This window comes from Callithrix jacchus, chromosome X, assembly GCF_049354715.1.
Source record: "Callithrix jacchus isolate 240 chromosome X, calJac240_pri, whole genome shotgun sequence".
Taxonomy (NCBI): domain Eukaryota; kingdom Metazoa; phylum Chordata; class Mammalia; order Primates; family Cebidae; genus Callithrix; species Callithrix jacchus.
Window position 1 is genome coordinate 88,837,704 of NC_133524.1, and position 18,779 is coordinate 88,856,482.

At 36.0% G+C, this 18,779-nt stretch overlaps 1 protein-coding gene across 3 annotated transcripts in view; it reads left to right on the forward strand.

Moving 5' to 3' along the window:
* Positions 1-18,779, forward strand: part of PCDH11X (protocadherin 11 X-linked) — an 804,948-nt gene that overhangs the window by 433,197 nt on the left and 352,972 nt on the right. For all 3 annotated transcript variants that reach the window (XM_078363016.1, XM_003735778.6, XM_054251183.2), the window contains exon 5: positions 9,930-9,959. In XM_078363016.1, the coding sequence (XP_078219142.1) occupies positions 9,930-9,959 (30 nt within the window). The remainder of the gene's footprint in view (positions 1-9,929; positions 9,960-18,779) is intronic.

The following is an 18,779-nucleotide window of genomic DNA, read 5'->3' on the forward strand; positions in this document are numbered from 1 at the left end:
ATGCTTTACTAATGAAGAGTAATCTGGGACTGTAACCTGTATTTGGCTGTTTAAATCCTGACACTTCTTCCATGTATCATGCTTACTTATTCATCTCAAATCTCCAGAAACTTACATCTTACACAAAATGCAGTGATTTGTGTTAAATAGTCTTTCAAGGCATTTAAAAGATATGAATTAGTTAACTGATAGAACAACCCATTTTCTAACTAGCTTCCTCTTTCCCTGAACTGGAAGCGTGTCTCTTTGGTTGTTTGCATTGTTTTCTAGGACTGCCATAACACATTGCCACAAAGTTTGATGGCTTAAAACAGTAGAAATTTATTGTCTCATAGTTCTGCAGGCTAGAAGTCTGAAATCAAGTCCTCAGAGCTGTGTTCCGTCTGAAAGCTCTAGGTAAGAATTCTTCCATGTCTTTTCCAGCTTCCGGTTGCACCGGCAATCCTTGCCTAGTAATTACACCACTCCAATCTCTGCCTCCAGCTTCACATGGCCTTCGTCTCTCTGTGTGTCAGTGTGTGTCCTTATAAAAGGACATCAGTCATTGGATCTAAGGATCCCTAAATACAGGATGATTTCATCTCCAGATCCTTAACTAATTGCATCTGCAAAGACCTTATTTCCAAATAAGGCGGTACTTTGAGGTCTGTGTGAACATGAGTTTTTGGAGGGCACTATTTCATCCTCTGTAGTTATTTTGCATTATTTGAGTTGATAGTGTTGAGACACATTTAGTGAAACCTGACAAACATAAAAATAATGAATTCAACTAGAAAGAAATGAACGGCTTTATCTTGAACTTCACTTTTCGTAGGCAATTTGAAATGAAGTTGAAAATTCCACAGAAAATGCATTGAAGGTGAAAGTTCAGCATGGAATTGCTAGAGGAGCTTGAAATAGGGAAAATATAGTAGAGTCAACTACGAACTCAGGGAAACTATACGATAATCCCAGAAAATAATATTTTTCCCACCTAGAAAATAACAAGAGATGGTACCAGGTATCAGACAATTATAATAACTTCTCAATCTGTTATAAACTAGGAAATATTACCTTGAAACTAAATCTTTAGGGATAAATCAAAAAGAATGAAACCACAGTCTAGGTGCAAGTCAGTAGCAGAAAGTTAGTTATGTACATATAACTAGTCTTTAATTAAAATTACTATACTAGCATTTTACATTCATTTAAGTTATTCTCATAATCACTTTATTATTTTATGTTCATGATGAAATAGTAATATTATTTTTTCTCTTTAAAATTGACACATAGTAAGTACACATGTATATGGGGTACATGTGATATTTTGATACATGCATACAATGTGTAATGATCAAATTAGGTAGTTAGGATATCCATCACATCAAGCAGTTGTCATTTCTTTGCATTGGGAACATTCCAAATCTACATATTTTGAAATGTTTGATAAATTATTGTCAACTATAGTTATTCTACTGTGCTATCCAACAGAGATTGAAGGAATAAATTTTAATAATTCTATTTTTAAATGCCCCTTTGTCTATCCTGGAGTTTGATATAAAAGCAAGCTTTTAACCTTTTTTTATCTTATCATGTATATATAGTTTGTCATGCTATCATCTAATTGAAAACCAGATATTCACAGAATTAGTCTTGAAGCTATTACATTTTTTTAAAATGCTTTCCTTCTAGTAAAAAAGATCGTTTATATTCTGTTGTTTATTCTCATAATCACTTTATTGCTTTATGTTCATGATAAAACAGTAATATTATTTTATTTTTTTCTCTTTAAAATGGACACATAGTAAGTGCACACGTTTATAGGGTACATGTGATATTTTGATACATGCATACAATGTGTAATGATCAAATTAGGTAGTTAGGATATCCATCACATCAAGCAGTTGTCATTACTTTGCGTTGGGAACATTCCAAATCTACATATTTTGAAATGTTTGATAAATTATTGTTAACTATAGTTATTCTACTGTGCTATCAAACATAGATTGAAGGAATAAATTTGAATAATCCTATTTTTAAATGCCCCTTTGTCTATCCTGGAGTTTGATATAAAAAAGGAAGCTTTTAACCTTTTTTTTCTTGTTATGTATATGTAGTTTGTCATGCTATCATCTAATTGAAAACCAGATATTCACAGATTTAAACAGTCTTGAAGCTATTACATTTTTTAAAAAAATGCTTTCCTTTTAGTAAATAAGAAAGATCATTTGTATTCTGTTGTTTAGTCTCATAATCACTTTATTGCTTTTATGTTCATTGTGCAAACATCTACAAGCTTTAATAGACACAATACACATTCTCAGTCAGGTTTGCACATGTCACAAGAGTGACATGTTAAGATGATCTGTAATTTAAAGTGATACTGGATCCATTTGCATACATACATCTTTAGCAGCAAATAAAAGTATCTTTATGCAAAATTCAAACTATTAAAAATAAAACATTGTTTCAACTCACATGCAATATTTTCAGAAAGCAGATGTGCCTGTCACATTGCTTTTGTTACTATGATAGTAAAGAATGTTTCAGGGCAAGAGTAGGGTTTTGAATAAGCCAACACAATTATGTGAGGAAAAGGTGCAATTGTACTCTAATTCGACTGTTCTCCTGCTAAGCAGCTGGGAATGTGCTGTCATCTGTAATATTCTGCTTCTAGATTATTTTGAGAATATTTCACTCCTGTTTAGCTTTGTTAGATGGACCCTAGGACCAATTTTGAGATAGCACTGGTTTATATCTCATTTAATTTGGCTTTCGTTATAGTACTTTATAGAATCTGTATGTTCCAATTCCAAGATACAGGATTCATAAAAAATCATTTCAAGATTTAATCCAATACTCTCAATTTCTTTCGTCTTTGTCCAGTAACTGAAATGTCATTGTCCCATGATATTGTGTCTCTTTTTCCAATTGTCTTTTTTTCAGACTTTAATAGTGTTATACAGTAGTTGTATATCAATATTAATTTGATAATCTTTTAAAAATTGTCATTCTCTATAACAGAAGGAATTTCCTCTTTAAAATATGTATTTCAGATGGGTAAACTTGTATTAGGTAATGAATAATTTTTCAACCCTTTGAAAGGATGATTTGACACTTTTTTTTACAAGTGTCACTACATATAGAATAGTTATGCTACATAATTTTATTAACATAATTAAACCAAGTTTAGATACCAGCATATAGTCTTTAAAAATATTTGAATAGAATTAGTTTTTTTTTTTTGGAGTCTCAAGTATATGTTCTTGCCAACTTTGTCTAAACTAAGTTCGCTACAAGTGTGGGTTTGTTTCTGGGTCCTCTATTCTGTGTTTCTGTGTTTATGACAGTATCATGCTGCTTTGGTCACTACAGCTCATTAGTATAAATTGAAATCAGGTAATATATATCCTCCAGTTTTGTTCTTTTAGTTTAGGATGGCTTTGGCTATTCTGGATCTTATGTGGTTCCATGTAATTTTTAGGATTGTTTTTCTTTCTGTGAAGAATGTCATTGGTATTTTCATAGAGATTGCATTGAATCTGTAGACTGCTGTGGATAGTTTGGCTATTTTAACAATATTGATTTTTCCAATCCATGAACATGGAATATTTTTCTAATTTTTGGTGTCCTCTTCAATTTCTTTTATTAGTGTTTTATAGCTTTCATTACAGAGATCTTTCACTTCTTTGGTTAACTTAATTTCTGGATTTTTATTTTTATGTGTGGCTTTGGCAAAAGGGATTACATTTTTTATTTCTTTTTCAGATTGTTCTCTGTTGGTGTACAGAAATGCTACCAATTTCTGTATGTTCATTTTGAATCCTGCAACTTTACTGAATTTACCTATCAGTTCTAATAGTTTTTTTGTAGCGTGTTGGTTTCCCATATATAAGATCATGTGATCTGCAAACAAGGTTAATTTGACTATTTTCACTCCAATTTGGATCCCCTTTATTTCTTTCTTTTGTCTGATTGCTCTAGCTAGGACTTCCAGTAGTATGTTAAATAACAGTGGTGAAAATTGGCATCCTTGTTGTGCTCCAAATTTTAGAGGAAAGGCTTTCAGTTTTTTTCTCATTAAGTACAATACTACTTGTGAGTCTGGCATATATGGCTTTTATTATGTTGAGGTATGTTCCTGATATACCCAGTTTTTCATGGGCTTTTACCATGAAGGATGTTGAATTTTATCAAAAGTTTTTTTAACATCATTTGAAATGATTGTGTGGCTTTTGTCTATCATTCTGTTGATGCAATTGGTTTGTATACACTGAACCATCATTGCATTCCTGGAATAAATCCCACTTGGTCATAATGAGTGATCTTTCTTTTCTTTTTTTCCCCCCAACTTTTATTTTAAGCTCAAGGGTGCATGTGCAGAATATGCATATTTGTTACATAGGTAAATATGTGCCATGGTGGTTTGCTGCACCGATCATCCCATTACCTAGATATTAAGTTCAGCGTCCATTGGCTATTCTTCTTGATACTATTCCCCCTCCCATCCCCAACCTTTTGACAGACTCCAATGTGTGTTGTTCTCCACCCTGTGTTTACGTGTTCTCATCATTCAGCTCCCACTTACAAGTGAGAACATGTGGTATTTGGTATTCTGTTCCTGCATTACTTTGCTGAGGATAGTGGCTGCCTGCTCTATCCATGACCCTGAAAAGGACATTATCTCATTCTTTTTTTTTTCCCTTTTCCCTCTGCTTTTTTCAAGCAGAACGAATTTCAGCACATGTATTAGTCCATTCTTGCAATGTTATAAAAAAATGTCTGCGACTGGGTAATTTGTAAGGAAAGAGTTTTAATTGGCTGATGGTTCTGCTGATCATACAGGAAGCATAGCAGCTTCTGCTTCTGGGCAGGCCTTAGGAAACTTACAAGCATGGTGGAAGGCAAAGGCATTTCACATGGCCAGAGAAGGAGTGAGGGACAAAGGAGCTGCTACACACTTTTAAAACAACCAGATCTCCTGATAACTCACTTACTCACTATTATGAGAGCAGCACCAAGGGGACGGTGCTAAACCATTCATGAGAATTCCGCCCCCATGATCTAGTCATCTCCCGTCAGCCCCCATAACCAACGTTGGGGACTATATTTAGATATGAGATTTGGGTAGGGACATTCAACCAAACCATATTATTCCACCCCTGGTCTTTCTGAAATCTCATGTTCTTCTCACTTTTCGAAACAAAATCATACCTTTTCAACAGTCCCCCAATGTCTTAACTCATTCTAGCCTTAACTCAAAAATCCAAAGTTCAAAGTGTCATCTGAGATTAGGGTAGTCCCTTCTGTCTATGAGCCTATAAAATAAAAACTAAGTTAGTTGCTTCCAAGATACAGTGGTCTTATAGACATTGGGTAAGTACTCTCATTCAAAAGGGAGACATTGGCCAAACATGCATATCCGAAATATAACAGATAAGTCATTAAATCTTAAAGTTCCAAAATAATCTCATTGGATTCCATGTCTCAAATCTAGGAAATACTGGTGCAAAGGGTGGGCTCCCAAAGACTTGGGCAGATCTGCCCCTGTGGCTTTGGACTCTCACGGACTGCTGTTGAGTACTTGTATTTTTCCAGGTACAGGGTTCAAACTGTTGGTGGATCTACCATTCTGGAGTGTGGAGGATCATGGCCCTCTTCTCACAGTTCCACTAAGGAGTGCCCCAGAGGGGACTCTGTGTTGGGCTCCAACTCCACATTTTCCCTTTGTACTGTGAAAGTAGAGGTTCTTCATGAGGGCTCCACCCCTTCTGCAGGATTCTGCCTGGAAATCCAGGCTTTTCCATACACCCTCTAAAAATCTAGACAGAGGGTCCCAAGTCTCAACTTTTGTACTCAGTGCACCTGCAGGCTTAACCTCATGTGGAAACCATCAAGCCTTATGATTTGGACTCTCTCAAGCAGCATCCTGAGACCCATTTAGCTAAAAGGAGAGACTGGGATTCAGTGAGCAGTCTCCTGAGGCCATGCAGTGCAGCAGGACTTTCAGCACAGCCCACAAAACCATTCTCTTCTCCTAGACTTCTGGGCCTGTAATGGGAGGGGCTACCGTGAAGGTGTCTGGCATGCTTTCAAGGTGATTTCCTCATTGTCTTGGCTATCAGCACTTGGCTGCCTTTAAGTTATGCAAATTTATACAGCCAGCTTAAATACCTTCCCTGAAAATGGAGCTCTTTTCTTTTTCTCCCACATGGCCAGGCTGCAAAATTTTCAAAATTATATGCCCTGCTTCCTTTTAAAATATAAGTTTCGGTTTTACATCATTTCTTTGCTCACATACAAGAGCATAGGCTGTCAGAAGTAGCAAGGCAACATCTTGAATGCTTTGTTGCTTGGAAATTTCTTTCCCTAAATACTCTAAATCATCATTCTCAAATTCAAAGTTCCACAGATCCTTAGGGCACAGGCACAATGCTGCCAGGTTCTTTGCTAATGCGTAATAATGGTGACCTTTGCTCCAGATCCCAATAAGCCCTTCATCTCTAAGAACTCATCAGTTTGGCCATCTGTGTCCATATCACCATCAATATTTTTGTCACAATTTAACAAGTCTCTAGGAAGTTCCAAATTTTTCCTCATTTTTCTTCTTCGGAGCCCTCCACACTCTTCTAGCCTCTGCCTGTTATCCAATTCCAAAGTTGCTTCAACATTTTCAGGGGTCTTTGTAACAATGTATTGATGGGGAGTTAGGGCCTGGAATAGGCGCCCCACAGCTGTGACAGTTGCCACGTCTTCCTCTGCCTGAACTAGTTTCCAAGATACAAGAGAAACTCCTCCCCTTTCTTCCCTCTCCTCTCCTCAAGTGGAAGTGGTCTCTTTTGGAGCCATGAGCTGTGCAGCCTGGGGTTAGGGGATCAGTGATGCCAACCCTTCTTGATCCTCCCCAGCTGCTGTCTCAGTAGGTTTTGTGCCCCTCAGCCCACTGTCTCTGGGCCTAATTCAGCACTAGGACTCACCTAAGAGTTGCAGTCCTTATGGCTTAGACTGCCTTTCAAGTTTACTTGAAGACACAGAGTGCTGTAGCCATAGGTCTCAAATTTGTGCCACTGGGATTGGTGATTCCCCTCTGGCTAGGGCTGCTTTAAATGCTCCCTCTGTAGGAGGTTGTCAGCTGAGTTTTGTCTGGTTTTCCTTTCTGCTCTAACAAAACAGCACTGAGTTCAGTGCCTCATGATTGCTGTGTTCTCCTTCCTCCAACATCCAGAGATGCTCTTTGCACCATGCCTCCTCTTCCTGGCATTGGGGAGAGGTGACATCAGTGATTCAGGAATGTGTTTTTCTATCTCTTCAATGACTTTTTCAGGGATACATAGTTAAAATCAGGTATTATGAGGGCTCACCTGATTTTTTGTTCTCATGAAGGTGTTTTTTTTTCTGTGTAGACAGTTGTTAAATTCTTTTCCTTGTTGAGGCAACTATCAGTGAAACCTTTTATTTCACCATCTTGCTCTGCCTCCACTCTCTCATTACTTATTTTGGACACTACATTCTGTCCCTCCTTTTGATAAGTTGTATTGAATAGCTCTGTCAATCCAGAAATTTAGATGCAGTAAGAGAAATATTCACCTATTGGTGGTGGTAGAATTATTCACATCAGGAGGTTAATAAGAACATATGACACTCCATGACTAATGTATATTGTGTAAAAACTGAGCTAATAGACGTTGAAATGCATTAAATTTTCTCCCCCTCCTCACTATATATAATTTAATTTGGGCAATTATTTTATTGATATAATGTTGCCTGTTTGTGGCCAGTTTGTAAAGAAGAGTATAAAAAAATCCGTATCTCTATTAAAACAGGAGTTGCTTTTCATCATGTTTTTTCACCTTCCAGCATTGATTTTTTTTTTTTTTTGTATTTCTGCCAGCAAATCTGGAATGAATTTACTGTGCTACTTGCCTGCTTGCCAATATATTTCTGTACTTTCTTTTCATTCTAATGCTTCTTTAGTAGTCATACATTAGAAGCTACTCACTTGACAGACTGCGTTGTGTCTATGTGGTGTGGATAAATGCAAAGACTATCATTTTAATATTTCCCACATTATCAATTTTAGGCTTTTCACAAGAGAAATTCACAAATAAGGGCAAAAATAGCACAGCATAAGCAGTGCTCTTAAAGAAAATAAACAGTTTAGGGAAATAAAGACATTCTAGAGTTGTTCTTTCTCAGTAAAATGGTAAGAAGAGGAAATGCTCACCCCGAATTGTTCACTAGTCTTAAATGCTGACTGAGTCATTAACCTTCCAATAATTATGAAGTATTTTACCAAGATAGATATGATTCACGTTTTTAGACTTTCACTTTGCTCACTAAAAATTTTAATGCTTTTGGATTGCTTTGTGATAAGTGGTGAAGCATCTAATAATAATCTATTGTGATTGTCACAGTAATTTCTAATGAAACTAACAAAGTTTCTTTTCTATAAAACAGAAAATTCTGTTTTTTAATATTATATTCTTAGATATGGTTAAAGTTTTGTTGATATTTTAGTCCTTGAGATTCTTTTGGACAGTTAAAAATTTTGATCTATTATTTATCATTCATAATAAAGAGAAATATAAATAGTGATTGTTTAAAGACAGAAAAATCCAAGACACTTTCTTGGAGTAGAAATTTGATTGTTTAAAGACAGAAAAATCCAAGACACTTTCTTGGAGTAGATTACTCAAGGCATTATCCTCAGGCTATGCTTTCTCAGAAAATTAAATTCTAAAACTGAGCCATTGATGGTTGAATTTGATCAATGCAGAGAGATAATATGAATGTTTTAGGCTAAAAATAAACACTCAAAGTAGAAGGACAAGAAGCGTACGTTATTTTCTTGTATAATAAGTTTGTGCCTCTATCTGGATGCTTACCTCAAATTCAATTTTGTAAACTCAAGTTATATGAAAATGACGGAAAAAAATAGATACTTTCTTGGTCTGGGAATAAGCCACTGGATTAAAAAAAAACTATAGAGAGCATGGATCTTCTTACTATGTTGAGTTTATTTCTCTTAGTATTTACCCTTATTTCAGATTCAAGCCTACCCTCATGACAATTTTCTATGATTCTTTGTATTCAGGAAGACTCTATAAGGAACTTTTCCATAACTGTAAAAAGAAAAGTGAATTAAGATAAAGATTACAGAGAACAGATTTTTGGGGGCATCATTAGCTAGAAATGTAGACACTTGATTCACTTTTAATTCAGAAATTTAATCCTCTACAAAGGAGAATGAATCCAAAAGGACAAATGGTCTATGTGTTTCTGGTATCTTAAAAAGTAACTTAAACTGTCTCCCAAAAGTGGCTAAAGTGGGGAAAAATATTAAATAAAATGAAAAGAATGGCTTTCATGATGGTATTCAAAAGGATTTATTTGAACAGAGGTGGTTTAAGATGCCCCTATGAACAACAGAAACTGCTGATTTAAAATTCAACACTAGTATCCCAATGCTGTATTAACATTTCTTATGTTTGCCCCCAAATCATGAATTTTCAATGAGTCTAGTTCTTCTCATTTTAATTAAAAAATGTGTTTATGCTTAAAATAAAGGCCCATTGATTAAAAAATAGATAGACAACAAGTTATATCATACTAGAATATCTAATTGGAAGGGAACTTTTTCTTGGTTAATGCATAAGTGAGTTAAGCATATGTTTTTTATGCCAGTTGAAATTTCGTATGTGGCGCTTCATATTTTTGTACGAGATTTACAGTGCTGTTATATCCCTTTACCCAAACCACTGAAGAATGTAGCAGATGAAAGTCGTTTCAGCAGACGAACAAAAATGTGTACTATTACACTGGGAATACTGACATGCTTTTTGTTTTGTTTTGTTTTAATGTATTTGCAATAGCCAAATTTGAGCTCATTTTTGTTTTTGTTTTGTTTCATTTTCTCTTGCTTCCCTTGGCACCGTTTCATCCTAAATCAGCGGAAATCCGAAGGGAAAGGGGCAGGAAAGGTAAGACTGCAAATTTCAAAGAAAATTGATTTTGAAATGTTGTGTTTATACTGTGTGAAGCTACAGTAGTTAGTCCATGGAGTTAAAACTGTAAGTACTTAGAATAACATATGTTGTGGTTCTACTTTAAAAGACAGTTAAGCTGAGCTGTTTTCACATTTTGTATCATTTACACAGTTCTGGAAACAATTTTCCAGACTTATTTTATTTTTCACCAATACTTTCTTTTCGCACCATGCAAAACCAACATACTGTTGACAGCATCACTTTGTGAATGTTCTGATAATACAGTTATTTTATGATAAATGCTAGTAATAAAAAAAGAACCATTTTAGTGTCAATTCACATTTTAGCAGTGACAACAGAAAGTTAGTGAATATAAATCATGTATTTGATAGGGCCACAGAGAAGAATTACATAACTAAAAACGGTTAATCAGAAAAATGATGATCGCATAGAAACTAGGCTTTGGAAAGGCATTTTTCAATGTGAAAATTTTAAGTTCTGCTCAAGTATAGGTCAGTGCAAATGTAATTGTGGTTTTTGCCATTAAAAGTTATTGCAACAACTGCAATTATGTTTGCACCAACCTAACGTATATGAATAGTCCAGTCTTCCAGAAAAATTTGCATTTCTACTGTTAAATAAATAGTCTCATGCATACTGTTAAAAAACTTCACTCATTAAACTAAAACGAAAGTTTTCTGGTTATTAACATTTCTTTCCTAGCATTTATACCTTAGTTTCTTAGTATGTTTTGAGGTTTAAAGAAACAGATTTCTCTGAAATTTCGATGGAAGACATTTTGGATATTAAATTCAGTAAGCTTTAAATGCTATCTGTATTAGGCACCAGAATCTTATATTTGCTGATGCTAGGGCAAATATATATATCATCTTAAAGATAAATTATCTTATTCTAGCTTAAGAGACCAAACTTTATGTTTGAAAAAGCACTTTCCAGAGAGTGGTCTAAGCTATGCCAGAAGGTAATCTGTTCACCTTGGATGTCTTTATCAAGTGTGAGAATTAATGGAAAAAGGAGTTTAAATATAATGCCAAAAGGGATTTTCACTAATGTTTTAGAGATAAACTAAAATAACAGCATCAGAGAGTTGTAAATCAATATATCTTTTGGAGAGCTTTCAAATGCCTATCTGAATCATATTGAGTATGACTGTGGCCTTGGAGTGATGAAGTTTTGAAAGTCAGCTCCTCCCAGAAGACAAAAGTTCAGACAAGATCTCCAAGTAAATGGAGAGAAGCAAAGGTAGTAAAATGTCATTGACTGCTACTATGTACGGTGTGATTATATATGTATATATATGTATATAATGTGTATGTATAAAACATGTATACACATATTATGTGTATGTTTAGAGGAAGAGAGAGAGAAAATGAAAGATAGAGAAGGCCCACAGATTTTGAGATTTTGTGTTCTAACATCCTTAACCATTCTGGTAAATTTGGAAATGAACTTATAACTCAGTTAGTTCAACATCTGAATTTTGAAGAAGAATATTGGAATTTTTTTCTAGCTTAGTGAATGTAAATAGGGACATATCTTTGTTTTAAAAGTTAGAATCCTGCATATAGCATTCTGGGATAAACCCATGTTCCAAGTAAGGAAACTCTTAAGTCAGACATTTCAGCATAAAACACTTCAATATGTAAAATATCAATATGAGGATCAATGGAAAAAGAGGTTCTTAAAGAAGGACAATTTTTTTGTTGGTCAAATAAAACAAATCTGGACTGAAATAGAGACTTTGTTCAGAAGAAAGAATATTGCAATAGGGAGAAAGTTCTGACTTTAAAAATCTGCAAAGATCTCAAAATTCAACAGAAAAGGCCTTTGTTTTTTAGGATCAAGAAGGGCAACCAAGAAGAGATAAGCAGAATCTTTTTTGGAGGTGGGGGATGGGGTCTTGCTCTGTTGCTCAGGCTGGAGTGCAATGGCACAATCTATCATAGCTCACTGCAGCCTTGAACTCCCGGCTCAACTGTTCATCCCACCTCAGCCTCCCAAAAGTGCTGGGATTATGTGTGTGAACCACCACACCCTGCCAATAAGCAGAATCTTTAAAGAGGAAGCTGGACAAACAAGAAAGTGGACTCAAAACTGTCTGTTGTCATCTTATTTCCTGAGAAGCTAATGGTTGGGGCATATTCCACCTTTTTTAGTGGTTGCTCAGAATTGGTGTCAAGCCAAGCTCAGGCGCCTGTGGGAAGGCAAAAAGACTGACAAAAGATGGGTAAGGACAAAGTAGAGGGTTAAAAATGGGCAACTGTGAAGTTTATTACTTTTTCACTAGCTTTTTTATAATAAAGTAAGCATAATAAAAAATAATAAGTCTAAGCATAGTGGCTCATACCTGTAATCCCAGCACTTTGGGAGATCAAGGTGGGTGGATCACAAGGTCAGGAGTTCAAGACCAGCCTGGCCAACATGGTGAAACCCTGTCTCTACTAAAAGTATAAAAATTAGCAGGGTGTGGTGGTGAGTTTCTGTAATCCCAGGTACTTGGGAGGCTGAGACAGGAGAATTGCTTGAACCCGGGAGGCAGAGGTTGCAGTGAGCTGCGATCACGCCACCGTACTCTAGCCTGGGCAACAGAGACTCCATCTCAAAAAAAAAAATACTAGTCTGCTTATTCTGTTCCAAGCACTCTATGTTTGTGCATGTGTGTATACATTTGTATATGCATATAGGTATGCATAAATATATATAGGCATGTGTATACATATATGTATAGACAGATAGTCTTCACAATAACCCTATAGGCTGTTTTGCAGATGAGGAATGGTGATACACAGAGCTTAAGTGGCTTGCCTAAGTTTACAGAGCTCACAAGTAGAAGAGCCAGAGTTTGAAATTCTCTCTTTAAAAAGATAACAACTTGGAATCATAAAGCAAATACTTCGTTTATCTTAAGATAATTGTTTTTATTGTGTTTTAGTAGTAACCTTTAATATATTTTCCATTATAATGTGCCAAAGATGTTTCTGGAATCGTAATTTTTAAAAAGTTACTTCTGTCAACTACAATAATGCTACAGAACAAACATCAACCCATTTTCACTAGTCTATATACATTCCATACATTGCCTGTTATCATATGGTTAACGTATACTATGGAGATTAGGTCTGTACTCTGGTGTCCTTTATTTTTGGTTCATTGCATTTATGTATGCCTTTTGAAGGGTATTTTGGATATTAAATTCAAGAAGCTATAAACTTCAAGCATATTAAGTGTCAGAATATTCATTAACTTGGAATTTATTGCAAATGTTTCTATAAAAAGTTAAATTAATTTCTTGAACTCCTGAACTTCACCTTTTTAGTCTTTATATGAATTATAAAATATGGCTTTTATGTTCAGTTTAATTCAGAGTATGTGAAAGTATAAGGTTCTTGCACTTGTAAAAAACTAAGGCAACTCATTATCTTAGCTAAGAATGAAGTATCTAGATGAATTCTTGATATTTTAGAGTCTAAAGCATCAAAGAAGATGATAATTTCTCAACGATTTCTCTGGATTTAAGTGTAATCAAAGTACTCACCAAATAGGACCTATATTTAGATTTCAGATCAGAAGTTTAACTTACAAAGGTAGAGAATTTTCCTACACCCTCTTAAAAGATTGTATTATATTTCATAGATAAGATAGTGGCATTCATTCACAGCCGAAAAAAGCAAATGCCACATGCCATAGTTCATTCATTCTTTAACCAGTTGGTATCCATGTGACTACTAGTTGGGAGGAAAAACAGATTTCACATAGCCATCTGTGACTGAATATTGTAAGCAATACTTATTTTCAACTAAAAAACAGAATTAGAGTTTTTTAAACCTGTTTAATAGTTTGTAAATGTTCTTGTATGAATACAAATTGGTCTTTTTATTCAATCTACCACCTTTCCCTTATTTAGCATTAACCTGAACATTTCCATGTAGACATTTTTTTCAAGATATCTTCCCACTTTGGCTTAGCCTGAGACTAAATTGCCCTTAGGGTTTGCACAAATGACCTGGCTTGTTAAAGAGTGTGTTCACCAAAGTGCTAAACTGAATATGGCAGAAACAGAACTGCCTGAGATTCTCCGAGGAGTATATTTCTCATTTCTTTATATCTGCCTGAGGTAATAAAAAGTGGATTCGTTCAGACTAGCAAAATAGATGACAGAAAGAGTAGCTATAGTAGCAAAGCAAGTAAAACTCATTCTCTCTCATTAACCAGACTACTGACATTCATGTAGTCATTTGTGCCAAGGCTACATGAAGATGAGGGGGCAAAAATAAATATGTTTGATCCAACATATATTAAAATACCCATTTTGCTGGTATCTCCAAGGTATTTCTTCATCTGCTATTTTGTACAATAGTCGAGACCTGTTTGGAGGTTCCTGCTTCAGAACTTTTCCTGAAACATAATTCAAAACACAATAATTTTGAATGTGGAATAGCACTATCTTAGTTCCTTCTCTGTTGCTATCACAGAATACCACAGACTGAGTAATTCATAAAATAAGAAACATATTTTTTACAGTTCTGGAGGCTGGGAAGTCCAATATCAAGGTACCAGCATCTGGTGAGGACCTTCTTGTTCATCGTAAAATGGTGGAAAATATCACCTGGTGTGAAGGAAGAGTGTGTGTATCAGCTTAGATGTCTCTTCTTCTTATAAAGCCACTGAACCCATCATGGGGGCCCTACCCTGATGACTTTATCTAATCCCAATGGCCTCCTCAAGGTCCCATCTTCCATCAATGTATGAATTTGGGGATTACATATATAACACATATAATTTGGGGGACATATTCAAACCATAGAAGTAACATTGAGATTTTTTTAGTTACCTAAATAAAACAAATTCTAATGGTATATTTCTGAAGAGATACATTCTCATATCTTATTTTAGAGAAGCATTATTTTTCTACATTACTTTTCTGAGTATTATGACCTAGCAAATGCATGAGGCTAAATCTGCACAATAATAAATGCTACTTCTTCTGTTTCTTTTACCAGTGTTCCTTACTAAACATTCAGTTTAGTGTTATTAGTACCTTTTTTTTTTAAGACAGGGTCTCACTCTGTTGCCCAAGCTGGAGTGCAGTGGTACTGTCTCAGCTCACTGCAACGTCTGTCACCAAAGCTCCAGCAATTCTTCTCTGTCTCAGCCTCCTGAGTAGCTGGGATTACAGACATTAGCCACGACGCCCAACTAATTTACGTATTTTTTAGTAGAGAAGGGTTTTCATCATGTTGGCCAGGGTGGGTGTTATTAATATTATAAAAAATTAAATCACACTAGGAGCTCTAATTTAGCATTACCACCTAAAGAAACTAATTTACCTTCATCCTACATATGTTCTATAAATATGTTTATCTAGGGACACTGTGCTGCAGGTATACTGTGAGGCCTTTTGTAGGGTTTTAACAGCTTCTTACTTTGGATTAGATTATTTATTTAACTCAATGGTAATGACTGAAAATTTGATCAGTGGCAAAAAGTGTCATATAATGTAAAGGACACTTTGATCTTTTTGGATTCCTTATCTATGCTAGTTTCATGATGGTTTAAGACTTACACTTATCAGCCAGGTGGGGTGGCTCACACCTGTAATCCCAGCATTTTGTGAGGGTGAGGTGGGTGGATCACCTGAGGTCAGGAGTTCAAAACCAGTCCGGCCAACATGGCAAACCCTGTCTCTCCTAAAAATACAAAAGTTAGTCGGGTGGTGGCACATACCTGTAATCCCAGCTATGTGAAAGGCTGAGGCAGGAAAATCACTAGAACCGGGAGGTAGAGGTTGCAGTGAGCTGAGATTGTGCCATTGCACTCCAGCCTTGAAGACAGAGTGATACTCCATCTCAAAAAAAAAAAAAAAAAAAAAAGACTTAAGCTTATGCCTGACATTCAGTGTTACAACTGTTAATGTAGCCATTACCGCAGGTGAAAATCAGTTGTTTTACATCTTTGAATGCTACATTTCTCAATGCTGTGGGGTTTTTTTTGTTTTTTGTTTCTGTTTGTTTGTTTCTTTGTTTTTGAGATGCACTCTCACTCTGTCACCCAGGCTGGAGTGCAATGGCACTATCTTGGCTCACTGCAACCTCTACATTCCTGAGTTCAAGGGATTCTCCTGCCCCAGCCACCTGAGTAGCTGGGATTACAGGTGCTTGCCACCACGCCCAGCTAATTTTTATATTTTTAGTAGAGATGGGGTTTCACTATGTTTGTCAGGCTGGTCTTGAACTCCCGACCCCATTATCCGCTGGCCTCTGCCTCCCAAAGTGCTGGGATTACAGGCATGAGCCACTGCACCTGGCTCAATTCTGTGGTTCTTATAGGTCTGTCTGTGCATTCCCTGGATCTTATATTCACGTGATTTCAAGGTCTCCATAATTTTGAACATAATCCTCCCTTTTTAAGAGCACAACTTTATTAATTGCTTTATATTATCCTGTCTGGTTAACCTGAGGTTTCCATTCATTAGGTTCTCCAGTTACTCAGTCCCTCTCCATTTTACCCACTTTATAAAATTCTTTCCTGTTTATATTTGTCTCTCTTTCTCATCCTCGTTATCCTTGGTTTCTCTGTTTGCAGTGCCAGTTTCCAACTGTAGATTACCCTTGCAGAATGTATTCTCCGCAGCCACTGAGCACATTTAGATAAATAAACATACATATACATATATATATATACACACACACACTGAAGATTTAGCTTACTACAAGTTAATAGCACTACGTTTCAGTTGGGATCTAGCTATTGTTCTAAAGTCTTTTTTTCTCCTCTCATTACATTCTATCCCATGCTTTGAGTGACTTTCCAAACCTTTTCAACAATTTTCAAATTTCTTTCACAATTTCCAGCGTGAATACCAGCAGATTACTTTAAATCCTACTATCCTAAGATAGAAACAAATTTTGTAACCTCAATATATTTCTGAGTTCCTTTTTAGCCTCCCATTTATTCCTCTGAAATCTTGAAATATCTAGCTCTTTAGTCTCTTCCTAAAAGCCACTGCCCTTTTATATTTAAAAATATGTAAAAGCCATTTGTCAAAATATATATATATAATAAAAAGGCCTCCCCTTAAGTCAGCTACCCTTGCTGGATATTGATGTAATTCACTCTAAATTGAGGGGCTCATCTCCCACGTATTAACTACATTTTCTCACCACATATTTTTTGCTATAATTAATTGCATTCCCTTCCTGATTAAAGTAGAACTCTTTTATAATTTGGGCAAGATTTTCTACTTTCCACATCCTAAACTTTCTGTTATATACTTTAACCACTGCTTTTCTCTTGATTTTTCTGGAAATTTTTCTTCCATAAAACCTTCTGTGATTTCTTTACTCATTTGTATATATAAATATAATATTCACACCTAGATTGTAACTTCATGTTCATTAAGTACATATTTCTTCTGTATCTTCTCAATTCCTGGCCCAATATTATTCTTCAATTTTGTTTGTTTGTTGTTTGTTTGTTCGAGACTCTCTTTGTCCCTGGGCTAGAGTTCAGTGGTGCAATCTCGGCTCACTGCAACCTCCATCTCCACCTTGGAGTGATTCTCTTGCCTCAGACTCCTGTCCCAAGTAGCTGAGATTATAGGTGCCCACCACCACGCCTGGCTAATTTTTTGTTTTGTTTTTGGTAGAGAAGAGGTTTTACCATGTTGGCCAGGCTGATCTGGAACTCCTGACCTCAAGTGATTTGCCCACCTCAACCTCCCAAAGTGCTGGGATTACAGACGTGAGCCACCACGCCCAGTCAAAGCACGTGACGTTCTTTTTTTTAAATTTTTTTTTTTCTTTTAGACAAGAGTTTTGCTCTTGTTACTCAGGCTGGGGTGCATTGGCACAATCATGGCTCACCACAACCTCCGCCTCCCAGGTTCAAGAGATTCTCCTGCCTCAGACTCCCAAGTAGCTGGCATTACAGGCATGTACCACCACGCCCGTCTACTTTTGTAATTTTAGTAGAGACGGGGTTTCTCCACGTTGGTCAGGCTGGTCTCAAACTCCCGATCTCAGGTGATCACAGGACATTCTTAATACCAATACACATAACCCTTCCACACAGAGTTCCCTTCATTGGTCACCAATTTGTAAACCAAGTATCTGAAACAGGTCTCAATCAATTTAGAAGTTTATTTTGCCGATGTGAAGGACATGCCTAGGACAGAGGTCTGTGCTTTTCTCTAAAGACAATTTTGAAGGCTTTGATATTTACAGCAAAGAACTGGCTGGAGGTGAAATAGAGAGGGGTGTGGTCACATTATGGAGTCCACATGTTGTAAGCAAAAGGAAAAAGTAGGGGAATAGTCAATTATATATTATTCTCAAGCTCAGTAAATCAGCACTCTACCTAAGATATGGTGAACATTGTAGCTACCTGTGGAGATATTTAACCTTTTATCTTTTACTATCTGCTTAGGAACCAAAGGAAAGGCAGTTTCCTGCATGACTCAGCTTTCAGCTTTATTTTTTCCTTTTGCATAATGAATTGGGGTCCCATGTTTTTATTTTCCATTCCCAGAAGATAATCCAGAGAAATGAGTAAATCCCTAGAGTAGATCTCAAAGAGTTATCTTAAACTTCAGGCTTTGCTACCTGATTCTCTGATGCAAAGAAAGAAGGGTGTGGGAAATGCCGAGTTAAGATGAGATAGAAAAAACACCATGAAACAAAGGTAATATTTGTTGTGCAGACTTAAGTGAAAGCCTTCTTCATTGATTAAGAATCTCTAGTAATTCAGTTCTCTTTTTCTTCCTGGTACAGACAAGAAACACCCTTACAAATGGAA